Below are 15,484 nucleotides of genomic sequence, written 5' to 3' on the forward strand. Positions count from 1 at the left end.
ATTCAATTCTTATAATGTCAGTTCAGCGAATTTAGTATTGAATCAACTAATTATCACCAAATTGGTATTTTTCTTTATTCTCATCACTTATTTAGTTGATATTGTATTGATATTGTAAGGAGAAATTCTGTCTTGGTCACTCATGGGAGTTAAAGGGTTAAAGGATATTAGTATTTTATTTCATATTGAATAATTTAACAAACATAACTCACTGATGGCTCCTCTCAATAACTTATAATAACTATTTATTCAATCTCTCTATGCCCATTAAGGCAGTAAATAACCAAAAAAATCAGTCAATGTTGTGATGATGAAAGTGACAAAACCATGCAGTAGGCTACACAGTTTTCCACTTACACTGGAGTGACACCAATTGAAACTAAATAGAAACCAATTTTAAGAATTTAAGCTGTGAAACTTAGAAACAATATAGATATATGTACCAGAAAGTCAATATTAAGAATGTTAATTAAGCTATAGAACACGCTTTCTGTTGTCAACTCCAGTTCCCAACATCCCGCCACGGTTGTAGGCTGGTTAACTGATAGAAAGTTTTGTCTAATGCTCTTTTATAAAATAACTTTGGGTTAACCATTACAACAAAGGGTAATATCTCAGTTATTTTATTAAGTTTTTCAAGTCTTACAGTATAAAGCCTTTTATGCTATGGAATATTAATTTTTTTGATATTTGGTATCTGATCCTTAAGATGATGACTCTGGACACTGTTGGAGACAGTTTACATTATTTCATCATTATTTATTTCAAATGAAAAACTTCTCATTTGGTTTTCTGAAGCTATAAATTTTTATATTATTAATTCAGCAAAACATTTCTGAATATTTGCAAACTAAGAAGTACTAATTTAAAGATATCTTGATCCCCTGTCACTTGTAACCTCATAAAATGGAATTTCTTGGATGGGTGATGAGTATGCCATTCTCTCATCAGTAAGGTAATACTCAGAAGCTTTCATCTCAAACAAGCTTTTCTTGAAATTTCTACCAGAGAACACTGTTATGATAAACCAAATCCCTAAAGCAGAATATGATGCAACCTGGTGTAAAAAAAAAATGAAAATTGTTATATTGAGACTTTTTGTCTAATAGCTGAAATTTTTTCCCCAAATGTTCACCCTTTCATTGTTTACTTTGAGGTCACACGACATTCAACAACGAAACTATTTTCAGGCAGGTCTCTGAGCAACTGACATTGCAAAATTTTCAGTGGTCAGTCAAGTGGCATGGGTACCTGTGCTGTGTTACCTATGAACATTGACTGTTGCAGATGAACAAAACATGACCAAAATTGGTGTGAAATGGTGTTAAACTAAGGTTGACCGCCATGTAAGTTCTCCTCACAGCAGTACTGCTCATTAGCATCTTCTATCAACATTGTGAGAATATAGAAAATGATTGCCAATCCAAGAGGCTTTGATTACAAGACAATTTCTCCTTGTCAGTACCAAAAGAAGTGTATAGAGGGAGTATAGAGAATATGGATATTGATGTTAGGGTGTAAAGGGTTAATTGAAATTTAAGTAATGTATTCCTTGTGCTAGGCTCTCAAAACAATAATTTTATTTTCCTAAAAATTTCAATATTTCCTGAGGCTTTGCCTTGGGAAACACTGAGATTCTCAGGAAACAAAATTAACCAATTTTTTTTAAGAGACCTATCATTGAATGATTTGCTATACAGCACAAGGAAGACCTCACAAGAATTATTGACTAGCTGTTCAGTGTTCAATGTTAACATTCATTTGAAATTTTTATTCAATGACATCACAAACCTTAGCCTACATTTAGCTGTGTCCTTCCCCTCCCAAGGTAAAATGAAGTGGGGGGGGGGGGGGAGGTATGGCTATATGTAGGCTACACAAACCTCTGCTATAAACAGGTGGGTGTAAAAGTTTCTGCCATCAATACCAACTGGTCTGTAAACAGTCCAATCCCACCTTTCTGCATTTTTGCACCTGTAGATGATATAAGCTTCACATGTGAATAGTCAGAGATTGTCATTATTTCAATAGCTATGATTTAGATTAAGGAGGTTTATTCCAGGGTATTGTTGGGAGAAGAAATTAGGTGCTGGTCACTCCTGGGTGCTAAAGGGTCAAACCCTCAAATCAGGAAGAACAGTAATTATAAAAATAAAAATCAACAAACTCAGCTTGCATGTGATACAAATTTCCTGAAACAGAAATTTAAAATTTGCATTAATGTAAACAATGGCAAGCAGGTGGTTTTGAAGGCTTGCAGAGCTTTCTGTTCCATAAGAACAATGCTGCTTGTGAGAAAGACTTCCAATGAAACATACCTTTCAATGTTTCCATTGTTGGTTACAGAGTTACACCATTTGTTGAAGCCAGTGACGATAAATATAGTACACACCAAGCAGTTGATCCATGCAATTGCTGCTAAAATGGTGGCCATGAATTTGAAGTAAACTACGCTAGAAATGGTGGAATGTTGAAGGAAATATGAGTAGGGCTGAAGACAAAAACTTAAAATTAAATTTAAAAATTGATTCTTTGTAGAAGTGTCAATGTTGACAGGTGGTGACAAATACACACATGTACATGTGAAACCTCTTTAATGTGAGCTTTAAAAAGCGGAATTGCAAACTTAAGAAGAACAAAATTTTCCTGAAAACTGGACATCTAAAGGTTGATGGTAGGGTTAAGGAAGCAGTATGTTTAACTTTTTTTATCTTTTACTTTTTAACAAATCGATTCGAATTCTATGGCGCTGTGCGTCCATTTTTTACTTTTTTAATTAGTAGATCAGATTTTGACGTCTCCTGTGATGTACAACTGTTCAGACCCGCGGTAACATGGAATCTATACTAGAGAGGGAATAACTAATCTGGGAGATAAAAAATTGGAAATAAAAATATGCATGATAGAGTTGAATATATTTAAAAATAATAAGTAAGATTTCGGCACTTCGATCGTCTTAATAAACTCGCCATCAATTTCATTTAATCAACACCTTACCTCCAATTGTAGGTGTGTACACTACAGCAGCATTGGCCAAATCCGAGCAAAATCGCTAAGATGGCGTTTGTCAAAGAGGAGTAAAATGTAAAATTACAGTACGCTTGACTTCCCATGAATATGTTGTTGGTTAGAATATCCAGTTTTCCAAAAAGTAAACAGTCACCATTGAAATTAGTTTCATTGAGTTTAAGAAGAACTGAAATGCAACATCCAGCGGCGAGGGCTACGATGTAGAAGAAAATCTCAAATCGCTCCGCTCGCTGCATATTTTGTGAAAGCAAAATATACACTTTTTCTCGATGTAAACATTGAATTGCTAGGATTAGGAGATATCGGTATGCTAAGTATTCCAATAATTTGCTCCGTTTATCTTCGGCTACCTTCGGAAAGTTTCGGGAAAGGTTCGTTGCACTATTTATTGACCAGTTTCTCTCACTCGTTTGTTGCAGCAAACCCTGGCTAACATGGCGGCCGTTCAGGAAGGGCTGGTGGGTAACGAGGTTGAATCCAGCGAATATCCTTTTCATCCTGTAGGTTGGTATCTCATGTTCTCTTTTATTGTGAAGCTTTATTTCCATTCATTCGTCAGGCGACAACTTGCGTTTGAGAATGGAGACAAAAAGGTAGTAGAGTAAATGTTAGGTGCAACATGCTTTTTCTTTGAGCCTGAATCTCTCTCTTATCTTTCTTCGATGTAATTGAAATGCAGCGGCGAAGGACAACGGTGAAAATACGGCAGAGGGTGATAATGATGCAAACATAACTGAAACGAAGGCAAATGGTTCCATTGGTGACGAAGATTCTACAAATGTCCCAGTACTGGAAGGAGAAGTTGTCAACGAACAAGAATTGAAGTACTGGAAGGCTGTGAAGGAAAACCCCGCGGATTTTACAAGTTGGACGTATCTCTTGCAGTTTGTCGAACAAGAGGTATGTAATAAACCTAACCTATCCGTTGTTCGTTAAACACTTTCACGTGGAAGTCTTTGTCAGCTGAACTTCATTTGCTCTGAATGTTATCATTAAAGTTGGTCGATGATTCTCTTTGTTTAGGGTAATTCTAGCCTTTACTTGGAAAAAACCATGCAAGTCATCGTTTGTAGAACCCACAGTTTGAGGAGGTTTATATTTCTTGTTGCTTTTTCAGCCTGCACTTTGCTTTCACAACCTTTTTGAATTTGGTGTGCGCTAATTTAGTCTTTCTCTGTGTATACTTTCCTTGTATGTAGAACAAACTGTCATCTGCTAGGCAAGCATTCGACGCCTTTTTTAAACGTTACCCTTATTGTTATGGGTACTGGAAGAAATATGCTGACCTGGAAAGGAAAAATGGAAACAATGACAGAGCTAGAGAGGTATGTGTTGGTGGTGTACTAAAACCAAGTTGAATTTGCTCTACTGAGTTGGAAATTTAACTACTGATAGTTACAGCAAACAAATGTGTTGAAAGGATTTACTTCTGCAAGTCAACATACAAGTCTGAACAGTCCATTTGACTTGATATGTATTAGCGTTGATTCTCACCAGGACATTACAATACCAGTAATAACCAAATTTACACACGAAACCCTCCAAAATCAAGTAACTTAAATAGACTTAATTTTTTTTTGTTTGCTTCAGGTATTTGAGGGTGCTATTTCAGCCATTCCTCTCAGTGTGGATTTGTGGGTACATTACCTCAACTTTGTTTCTCAAAGTACCAAAGGTCAGATTGATGGTCCAGAGGTCATGCGCAGGTAACTTTCATTAATGAACCTGAATACTGACATTGCTATCTGTTCTCCAGGAAAACTGATCAGCAAAGGCTTGAGGAGAGCATTAACCTTTCCACTGGGGATAATCTGACCACTGTTGATGAGTGTGTTTAAAACTTTGAGAGTTCTGTTTTTGAATTTCTGATTTGTTCAATTTTTGGCAGTTCATCTAATCCCGATGATTTGTTGTGCCATGTATTTCTTATTAGTAACAGTTAGGTTGGTGTTGATAAACAGTTTTGAGTGGGCATCGCAACCCACGCCAGCCTCTTCCGGGTCAATTGGTATTGGGTTCTTTACTGATGGACAAGGTATTTTAATGCTTCAATCCATTCAGTCCTGATTTAAGTCCATTTTGCATCAAGTAGTCAGTTTATGCCTTTTTGTTAGACTTAACTTTTACTAAGTTATTTTTTGCTTCTCTCTTTGGTTTCTTTTTTGCAGTTTATTTGAAAGAGCAGTGTCATCGGCTGGAGAAGAGTTCCGTGCAGACAAACTTTGGGATGCTTACATTGACTGGGAGAAAAATCAAGGCCAACTGCAAAGAGTAACAGCTTTATATGACAGAGTCTTTTATGTTCCTACCCAGAATTACAGCCAGAACTTTGAAAAGTAAGCATTTTGGTAGTTTTGAAAAAATACAATGTACATGTGCTGCTGAGTTGTCAAAGAGTATACCAAGCTGAACTGCATGGTATTTTAAATCCACTATACTTAAGTCAGAACTATTAGATGTTCACATCTACCAAGTTTGGCTGTGGTCAGTATGGTTGTATCAAACTAATTTTAAATTTTCCCGGCTTATAGCCAAGGAGATGCAAGGCATTTTGGAGAAAATTGCAAAGCAGATTGAGAGAGTGAAAACATTAAGAAAATCAATTTGCTCTAATTTTTATCCTTTTCTTCAGGTTTAAACAACACATAAACTCCAACCCTATTGCTGCGGTATTGTGCACCGAGGAACTTCTTAAGCTGAGGGCAGAGGTTGCAGCTGCTCCCCCTGGCCTGTCATCAGCCGAGGTGGAACCTCTTATAAGTGTAACCTCTTCCTCGGCTAATCCACCAGGTATAGGAAGTGTATATGGAGTCTGCATAATTGGTTATGTCTACTTTTATTGTATGATGCTCCTCAATACTTGTGTTGTATAAAGCCCTTCAATTTTGTCAGTGCTTTCAGATTTGCCATCTTGGTGAAGTGCTTGCTGACATTAGAATTCATGAGGAATGAGACATTAGAATGTGTTCAGTTTTTGCTTTCATGATAAATGATTTTCAAACTACATTAAATGTTCCAAAAGTCCCAAGCATTCTCAGAATAGTTTATTTGTATTTGGTCTCTGAAGGTGTTGATGGAGATGCTGATGCTGATGAAGTAGCTCCTGGAACTGAAAACCTTACCATTCCTGGAGCTGAAAGCTCTGTCACTTCCCAGGTATTAGTTTCTTTCAACTTCCAAATAATGTGCATTACGAAGGCATTACTTTAGATTGGTTGGTAAATGTAGAAATGATAGTAACAACTGCAGTTATAAAAAGCTGTCAAGAGGATAGAAGGTTTAGTTGGGCTTGTTTTGAATGTGAGGCTTAAAATGTGAGGTAGCTTGTTTTTATTTCATTTGTGAATGTTTGTTTTACACATCCTTTTCCCTCAGGATGATGCTGAAACTATTGCAATCAGAGAAAAAGTAATTGCAGCAAGACAAAAAGTATTTACTGCATTAGGAGAAGAAGTGAGAAAGCGCTGGACATTTGAGGAGGCCATAAAGAGACCATATTTCCATGTCAAACCACTTGAACGTGTCCAGCTAAAGAACTGGAGAGAATATCTGGATTTTGAAATTGGCAATGGTGATCATAGAAGGGTTGTGATTCTCTTTGAACGTTGTGTAATTGCATGTGCATTGTATGAGGACTTTTGGCAAAGATTTGCTAGTTACATGGAAGCACATGATGTGGAAGCATGCCGCCATGTATATGAGAGAGCATGCACAATACACCTTCCAAGGAAACCTTCCATTCATTTAGCATGGGCTGCTTTTGAAGAACAGCAAGGTGAGTCCACTTTTTTCTTGTCAGGATGTCCAGTTAGAATTCTAGCAGGCCAATTTATATCTCATCTTGGTATGGCATGTGTATATTGAACCCTGAAGAAATAATTTAGTATAAGAATCTCATGGTGTGATCAAAACTGCTCAAGAAAGCTACAGATACTTGGAGTCCTATCTAATTTCAAGTCCAAAATTTTCAATCTTTTTTTCTTTGTGTGTGTTATATTGCATATGAATTGAGACATCTTTAACAGATCATTTTACCATCAATCTTTAAATCTACCTATTATGCATTATACAAGGTAGATTAAAAAGTGCCTCAATTAATTTTTTGGCAAAGTTATGATATTAGTCTCATATAGGCAAAGGGATGGTTGGTACTAATTTATCATCTTTTTTTTTAAGGAAATGCTGCCAAGGCATCAGAGATTTTGGCTGAGTTAGACAAGGGTGTTCCTGGTATAATAATAGTGAAGCTAAAGAGAGTAAACCTGGAAAGACGGAGGGGCAACTTTGAAGTTACTTGTACTCTCTATGAAGAGACCATGAATGAGACTAGTGACCAGGAGTTAGCAACATTTTTTGCTATTAGATACTCACGATTTTTAGCAAAGGTAAGAGAAGAATTCTGTGTTTGGCCAACTTGTGTTTAGAAGGGTTCTTTTTAACCCTCTAACCTCACAAAGAGTAATAACATGCAACTCTTTCTTGCAATGTTAAATGTTATTAGGATAGAAAAACTTTTCAGCTTTAGGGTTGTTATCTTGTTCCATAAGGAAATTCTGTTGAATGCTATAAATTGATTCTTATAGTATCTAGGCAGATTATGGGTTTAAAAATTTGAAACGTTTTTCTTAAGTTGTTCATCTTAACCCTTTAACCCTTTCACTCCCAAGATATCATTAGTAATTCTCCTTATTGTCTGCCATACAGTTCTTGTGAAGTTAGCATGGAGAATTTGGTATTGGATCAATTTATAATTCCCTAATTGATATTTTCTTTATTCTCATCACTTGTCTGCTTGATATTGTGATGATATTGTAAGGAGAAATTCTGTCTTGATCACTCCTGGGAGTTAAAGGGTTAAACCCTAAGAGTGACTAGCATCTTATTTCTCCATATAATGTGACCCCTCAATTATATATTAAGGTTATGAGGATGACTAAAGTCATACCCCACAAAAGAAGCTTTTGATCGGTTGACAATTTCTCCTTGTCAGCACCGTAGGAAATATGTAAAGAACAGTATGGAGAATATGCATAATGACTTTAGGGTGTAAAGGGTTAATGGTTGGCCTGTGATCAGTAGTTCAAAATCTAATGATAAATGCAAATTCAAAAAGGTTTACATCACCTACAGACCTTGACTTAATCTTGTATTATGCAATGTAGATGAGATATTTGGACTGAGTATTGTTGCTGGAATTGAGTTTCATACCCTCTTCAATTAGTGTTGCTTGTCTTTGTTCTTGTGTCTGCTCCCCTGAGTGTTCTCTTTTTTTTCCCATTAGGTCATGGGTAATGTGGAGAAAGCAAGAGAGGTCTTGAAAATTGCCCTTGAAAAAGATAAGGTATTTACAAACACTCTATGTATCATTTCAAGAAGGATGAAAAGAATGGATGAAAATCAATCTGTACCAGTTATTTATTCTCTTGACACTCTAATTTTTTGTCATATCATTGTTGGTGTGGCATTAAGGACACTTAAGACATTTCCACAATGGCATTACATAAAGTGCCTTTAATGAAGTCAAATCATTTATCTGTTGCACTTTTTTTTATATAACATTGAATTTTTTCCTCTCTAGGATAACAAGAGGTTGTATCTTCAGCTTTTGGATGTAGAGCTTTCTTCATTTCCATTGAAAGAAGAAAAGGTTCTAGAAGTCTTTGATTTGGTGAGAGACAGTGAGCTGAACACAGAAGTTAAACAAGGTTTCTCTCAAAGACAAGTTGAATTTCTTGAAGATTTCAGTGCTGACATTACCAAAATAATGGCTGCTCAGGAAAATCATGCTAGACTTTATAAAGGAAAATCTTCCTTGATCCCATTGACTGGCAGTAAAAGGTCACAAGAGGGAGATGGGTAAGAAGTAATTGCTTTAAAGAAATGCATTTCAAAAGTTTTCAAGTGAGATATCACAACAGAGAGATGTGAGAATTTCTTTAAAACAAGAACTGTCACTGAAATGTGATAGTACAGGCTGCAAGATAATGAGAGCTAACTTAATGGTGGAGGAGTGGGGCAACCTTTAGCTAGTGGATGCGTCAATTCCATGACAATTCACTCGTTCCCTGTTGCCAACAGAAAATGCACTATGCAAAATTTCATTTCTTTGTTGTTACTTGCAAGGGAATCCTATGCTATCTGCGATAAGTATCTTCTTAATGGTAAAAAAATTGTCAAAAGTGAAATTCTATTGTATTCCTTAATGTTGTGTATATTACTTTATTCAGCATAAACTGTGGTGCACTTCAGAATTTTGTTAAAAGGTCTTTTATCCTTTCTAGTAGTTCAGACATCAAATCCAAAGTATCAAAAACAGAAGATGGAATAGTGGATAGTAGTCAACATGCTACCAGCACTGCACTGACAGGAGCAGAAACATACGATGCATCATATCCATCAGCAGCAGCCTACTCTGCTGCGGCATCTGCTTATAACTATTCCACACCCTTACAGAGCCAGTGGGCAGCCTACTCAGCTGCACAGCCGGTAGGTTGTCAATAAGTTGGAGGTGAACTGGTGGCAACTTTGCTAGTGAACTGTCTGATCTATGATTGTTTGCTCGTTCCCTGTTGCCAATAGCACATGCAATTGTACCATTCTGTTTTGAGGAAATCTGTTCTTGTTATGGGCAGATATGAAGCAGATGTACTGACAGTTGATCTTGCATCAAATATTTTGTTTTGTTATTCTTTTGGTAATGCATTTCACAAGACAATTTAATTTGATTTTAAAACAGGTAGCATCAATTCACGGACGGCCACTTATCAAATCCTGGCCGAAAGCCTGTGTCCTTTTCTTCATGGTTTTCACATCTTTGCAAAAGCTCTTTACTTCCTAAATCTTTGCTGCCCTCAGGAACTTGTATGGTTACACTGAGCTTAGGAAAAAAAAACTTTAATGATTTAAGGGCGAATTTAAAACATTGTTTCTCTATCTTTCAGAATGCATACAGCTATAGTCAGTGGTATCAGCAGTATGGGGCTGCATATGGACATGCTCACCAAACTGCCACACAGTAGTGTTTTTACTTTGTTTTATACACAGACCTAAGTCAAAAATGATGCATGTACATAGTTTAATGACAGACATAGTGCTCTGCGTTGTCTCACATGAGGACTTTTACTTCTTGATAAATAATGTAAAGTGCATGTCAGATGAGCAATTAAAAGGTACTGTTTGTCATAAAGCAGCTTATTGTGTAGGGCTCCTTGACGACCATCTGCCGCTGTTGTCAAATTAAGCCATGTGAACTTGTGAAATGTTGAAAATTTAGTGCTGGTAGTTTTTCCTTAGTTATGTGTTCCAGTGCCTTTTCAATTATTTAAAAAACTCCAACAAAATTAATGTACTACAAATAGACAGCCACTGATGCATGGTAGCATTTTTATCATGGTTACCCTGAGGATAAGCCAAAAAATATAAACATAAGATTTCCTTGTAACATACATTGTTTGAAATAAAAGTATCTTCTGTCAAAGAAACTGTATGATTTATTTTAAGCATTCAGAACTTAAAAAAGTCAAAAATTGCAAATTTTTTTGGAAGGCTTTCATGGTTTAAGATGCTAAACAATCCCCTATAAATATATCAAGAAGAATTTTTTGCAGTGCAGGTGAAGAAAAAGAGACTTGACACTGGGAGATTCAGGAAGATAGAGACAGAGGTTGAAGGTCTCGATGTCACGTGTTGTGAAACTAGGTGCATAAAATGTTAAATGTCATTAAAGGAAACCGCAACAATTTATTGCATAGACTTTAAATTTTTTTCATGATACACTTTTCACAGAATTTTTTTTACCTCTAAAGAGAGTGTTTGGAACCCCAGTACTGTGGGTTAAATCATTAACTCAACTAAAGGAGATAATGACAAGCCATTGTTTAAGATAGTTTTACATGCACAGGAATCCTTTACATTAAAAAACGAAAAGAAAATTCATTCTAGCTATTATATTTAGTTTAGTTGGCAAGGGTGCCCACTAGTTGCAACTCTTATTTTGACAATATCAATTGCTTCACTCTGTGTCTCACTTTGTACAAAATGTCGCTGAGGTGTTTTCACTGGCTACAGAAATCCCAGTGAGGCTTGCACACTTGTCAAAAGAACTGGCAACTGGCTTCATCTCTGGGGAATAAAAGCCACTTCATGCAAAGGTTTGGAAAAAATGACAAATGCACGCACCATTGTTTGCTAGGCCCTTTCTGTGTGCTGTGTATCATATTGACTCTGATTACCAGAAGTTATAAACATGAAACTTCTCCCTGTAATATCCCATGTTATTCAGCAAACAGGTAATGAGAATATCCTAACTTATCAGGTGGAAGCTGCTATCTTGACCTAGCACCCAGTTCCCATAACTAATTTATAAGGAAATGTGTAGCAGCTGGAGGAGAGAATTAACAATCAGATCTTGGGAGTAAAGGGTTAACAACTCTATCAATGACTACATTTTAACTGTAGTATACTGTTACAGTAATTTTTACAAGAAAAACAAAAAAAAACAACTACACTTTATGTACATGTGCACCTCCCACTTATCAGGAGTGACAATGGACACAGACATAACTACTAAATACAATTTAAAGTTAATTCTGATCTACTATTAACTGTCGATATCAAAATCAAGGATTCTCTTTGATGCTACAAGATTGCCAAAAGTTTAGTGATCTTCCGCACCATTCACATCTTCACTGGCCTGTTTCCAAATCATGTGAACATAATATGCTGGGCATTCAACTTGTCCAAGAGGTTCAAAGTCGCCAAACACTTCATGTCTTGTGGCTTCACCAAAGACGCTTTTCAGGAGGTTGGTAAATGTGCTCAGGCGCAGGGGGCAGTAGGAAAGACGGAACTTGCTGTAGTTACAGAATAGAAAAAATGAAAATTGAGTGTGATGAAAACTGAAGGACAAGAATGGAAATCCCAAATCTATTTGGTGTGATTAGAAAAAGACCTCTAATTCTGCCATATTTAAATAAAATGTTATGTTGGAAATATCCCAGTTCACTTTTGCGAATCATACTTGAATGAGAGATTGAAAAAGAATGAGAATTCACTATGACAGAAGCCTGAAAAGGATTTAGCAAATAAATGCCAGAACTTGAATTTTGTGGTCCCTGAGTGTGGGGTTTTATTATATAGAAAATCTAGGACATATATTGGATAAGTGTAACAGTCTGGCTGTTTCATATTGGACCAAGGCATTATGAAACCATACTGAAGATAACAAATGATTAGTTGGGCATGTAAGACCTGTATTGCCTTGCCAACAAAGTCAGTGGGGTGATAAATAAGTAATAGATCCCTACAACTTTATCACCACTGTATTTCCACTTTAACATCAAATGACTTGAAATCAACTGTGTGTGAAGATACCTGATGTCTCCTTCAGTTGATTTCCTTTTCTTCACTGCTGGTTCTTCTCCCTCTTCTGTAAAATCATCTGAAGCCTTTGAAGGGTCAACAGTGTAGTCCAATGTTATCATACTCTCTTTGCCATCCACAAATAGGACTGAAGTCTTGATACTTTCAATACAGTCACTCTGTCAATAAAATTAAAGTAGTTAGGTTTGAGCTTGAGTTAAGTTTAACACATAAATACTTTCAACTGCCTGGAGTGATCTGTATTAGAATTCTCTCCACAATAGCTCTTGTGTGTGAGGATGTCACTTCCTGAAAATTAACCCCAGAGCCTCATTTGCACTAAAATCTACACTAAAATTACCACTTTTTTATATCTTTACATGAGAGTTAAAATTTACCACTCCACACCTTGAAAGGAAGGCTTGGGGCTGTAATTTGGTTGTGCACCATAAATATCCATAAAGCCTATCTTAATACACTCTCAAACAAAATTATGCACTTAGAGGATAAAATAAATGGATAAATTACCAAATTCCTGAGTAACCAAAAGGGAAACAAATTATATTTGTTATCAGGTGGGGAGAATTACCTGTGACATCTTCTTGTTATTAGAGCTGTGAGGCTTAGGGTTTGAGAAAGCTTCAACAAATGCTCAATATATGATGGTTAAATAGACTTCATTGGCTCAAATTATCTGAGTTAAAGGTGTGACCTTATTGGCTGGAAATGCTAAATAATGAGAAAAAAAAACTACTGTACATTTTGAATTTAGTAACTTACATTGTAATACAAGTTTCGCTGAGGGGCTTTGCCTGTATCAAGAATAGCATCATAATTGCGGTGGTCGATGAACAAGACCCCGCCTGGCTTTAACATATCTTGGAAGTTTTGAATTGCCAGCTTCTGATTGGTTAAGTCTCCTTGGAAGTCTGGCAAGTGAGCGAATGAATTGCCAAGACAGATGACTGCATCAAAACCTTGTGGAGGGACATCAATGTTGGCATCTTTTAAAGAAAGCCAGTTGCCTTCTTCAATTTCTGAAATTAAATGACAAGAAATTTTAAATAATTTAAGAGACCATTGGTGCACAAATGCTTGTGTACCATTTTGGTCACTGATTATTCCTTACCCCACTTATCAAAGGCTTCTTCCTTTCGACGCTGCCACCGTATCTTCCATGCTTGTTTCAACATTTTATCACTGGCATCTGTGCTTGTCACTTTAAAGTTGTTTTCAAGCAGCATAATGGAGTCCACTCTAAGAGAAATAAAGATGCTCTGGTGCATTACTTCATGCAACAACTGAAGAAACAATAACAATGTACCCATGGACTTCTCAATGCACATGAACAAACATTTATGGCCCTAGTAAGAGTGATAACTTAATTGCCAGCTACTGATCCTTGGTAATGGATGTGTTTACAAAGATCACAAAGAACATGCTAAGTAAGAATTCCAATAGCTTTTCCTTCAGATACCCTTTACACAATTATAAGGTACTTGATAAAGTGACTGTCAGCTCAGAAATTAATTTTCACTTCTCATCTAAGTATCTGATTGCCAGCAATGTTACTTGCTCATTACTTTTACAATCCTAGCAAAAGCCTCAAGGGATTTGTGGTATACAATCTCTCTCACTTCTTCTCCAACACTCACACAAACAGGAAGTAAATTTTGATTGTAGTGCATAGGCACAGCAGTGGTCAGATCGAGTAACATTACCTCAATACTGCGGAATCCTTCCTTTTTTATCAAGCTCTACAGCTAGAAAGGTGAAGGAAGGGCAACCTTTTTCTGACAAATGACAACTGCATGCATCCTGCAGTTCCCTGAGTTTTTAGTAGCATGACCTCAAGTGTGTGCGGAGTGTCTTATCTGTAAATAAACATTAGGACCAACAGAAGACTTAAAAAAGAGTTTGAGTAGTAAGCAAAATTTAGTGAGATAAATTTGAAAGCGGTGCAACCTCTGGTAACAAAGATGATGCTATTCAGTTATTTAACCCCCCAAGAGTTACTAGCATCTAATATCTCCTATCACTTCTGAATCACACCTTAAATTCACGAGAATAAAGGAAATGATCACCAATAAACTATGGTGAGAGAATATGAATATGCATACTGATCTTAAGGTGTAAAATTTACGCTAACGTCTCCATGAGTGATTACGTGGACAAAGAAAGAGCACAGTAAACTTCAGCTATGGAAAGAGGGAATACGATCTTTGAGAATCAGCTTAGCTTATGATTGCCTTGTAGATATGTACGTCAAAACAAAGAGTTTAGTCACGTCCCAACCATTCCCAAACAAGAAAAAAACCTGACAATATCTTGGCGAACCGGCTTCCTAACGAGATTGACGTGTCATATGATAATGAAATCCTCAAGGCACAATAATAATCCACGAAGTAGGTTTCGAAGACAGAGTCAAATAATGCGCAAACGTTTTACCACAGCAGATCACTTTGTGTACTATTTGCTGATTTATAAAAGCCAATAAAAATGTAAAAATTTGCATCTTCAAGAGCACACAATTATCAAAGACAACATTTTTTTAGATGTTTCGATTTCGTGACGTGTTCATTGTCAAATTTGAGCAATAAATTTAGGGTCGTTTTCTCACCCTGTTCCACAAGCGACATCGAGAATGTGTTTTACACCGTTGTCATTCAAAAGATTGCAGAAGAATTCTCTATATGACTCTGTTCGTTTCTTGTGTCCACCGATGTAGTGCTGCCAGACTTTTGCGGCTTTTCCATCTGCGTACTGATCTGGAATGCCAGAGACACCGATTCCCAAGGAACGTGTACGGTAAACGCTATCAACCATGGTGATTTACGTGTGCTTTAGGATCTGTACCGCTGTAACCTTTTCACCGCTTCGTAGTATTGATGAAAGGGATCGCAAGGTTTGAGATTTTTACTCCAAAACAACCTTAACTCGTGATAGTAAATATGCTGTAAAGCAGCATGACTGGAAAGACTTGTTTTGATTTCCTAATATGGTGTGCTCTTTGTTTCGAATACGCTTATTATGGAGTTTATTACCAAATATGGTTGAAGAGTGGGGGTGTGTGCCTTGTTAAAAAAAACGCGCG

General features: G+C 36.6%; 3 protein-coding genes across 4 annotated transcripts; 1 reads left to right on the top strand and 2 right to left on the bottom strand.

Moving 5' to 3' along the window:
* Window positions 1-94: 94 nt before the first annotated feature.
* LOC131770244 (transmembrane protein 179) lies at window positions 95-3,322 on the bottom strand. Its single transcript, XM_059085959.2, has 4 exons — window positions 2,998-3,322; window positions 2,319-2,453; window positions 1,884-1,974; window positions 95-1,057 (listed from the first exon to the last, which is right to left on the bottom strand). The coding sequence occupies exons 1-4, from the start codon at window positions 3,264-3,266 to the stop codon at window positions 866-868; spliced, it is 687 nt and encodes a 228-aa protein (XP_058941942.1). The 5' UTR covers window positions 3,267-3,322; the 3' UTR covers window positions 95-865.
* A 113-nt stretch (window positions 3,323-3,435) lies between these two features.
* Window positions 3,436-10,511, top strand: LOC131770238 (pre-mRNA-processing factor 39). Of its 2 annotated transcripts, none has more exons than XM_059085953.2 (13): window positions 3,436-3,534; window positions 3,710-3,930; window positions 4,230-4,355; window positions 4,621-4,736; window positions 5,199-5,366; window positions 5,663-5,820; window positions 6,098-6,186; window positions 6,406-6,805; window positions 7,207-7,415; window positions 8,312-8,371; window positions 8,609-8,886; window positions 9,312-9,516; window positions 9,972-10,511. In XM_059085953.2, exons 1-13 carry the CDS (start codon window positions 3,465-3,467, stop codon window positions 10,047-10,049), a joined length of 2,178 nt encoding a protein of 725 aa, XP_058941936.1. In that variant the 5' UTR covers window positions 3,436-3,464; the 3' UTR covers window positions 10,050-10,511. The 2 variants fall into 2 exon arrangements, with proteins under 2 accessions (XP_058941936.1, XP_058941937.1); XM_059085954.2 differs by having other exon boundaries at window positions 9,315-9,516.
* A 239-nt stretch (window positions 10,512-10,750) lies between these two features.
* LOC131770239 (glycine N-methyltransferase-like) lies at window positions 10,751-15,344 on the bottom strand. The gene is made up of 5 exons (XM_059085955.2): window positions 15,011-15,344; window positions 13,520-13,647; window positions 13,171-13,427; window positions 12,403-12,569; window positions 10,751-11,882 (listed from the first exon to the last, which is right to left on the bottom strand). Exons 1-5 carry the CDS (start codon window positions 15,214-15,216, stop codon window positions 11,687-11,689), a joined length of 954 nt encoding a protein of 317 aa, XP_058941938.2. The 5' UTR covers window positions 15,217-15,344; the 3' UTR covers window positions 10,751-11,686.
* Window positions 15,345-15,484: the final 140 nt, after the last annotated feature.

Source organism: Pocillopora verrucosa, chromosome 7 (genome assembly GCF_036669915.1).
Source record: "Pocillopora verrucosa isolate sample1 chromosome 7, ASM3666991v2, whole genome shotgun sequence".
Classification (NCBI taxonomy): Eukaryota; Metazoa; Cnidaria; class Anthozoa; order Scleractinia; family Pocilloporidae; genus Pocillopora; species Pocillopora verrucosa.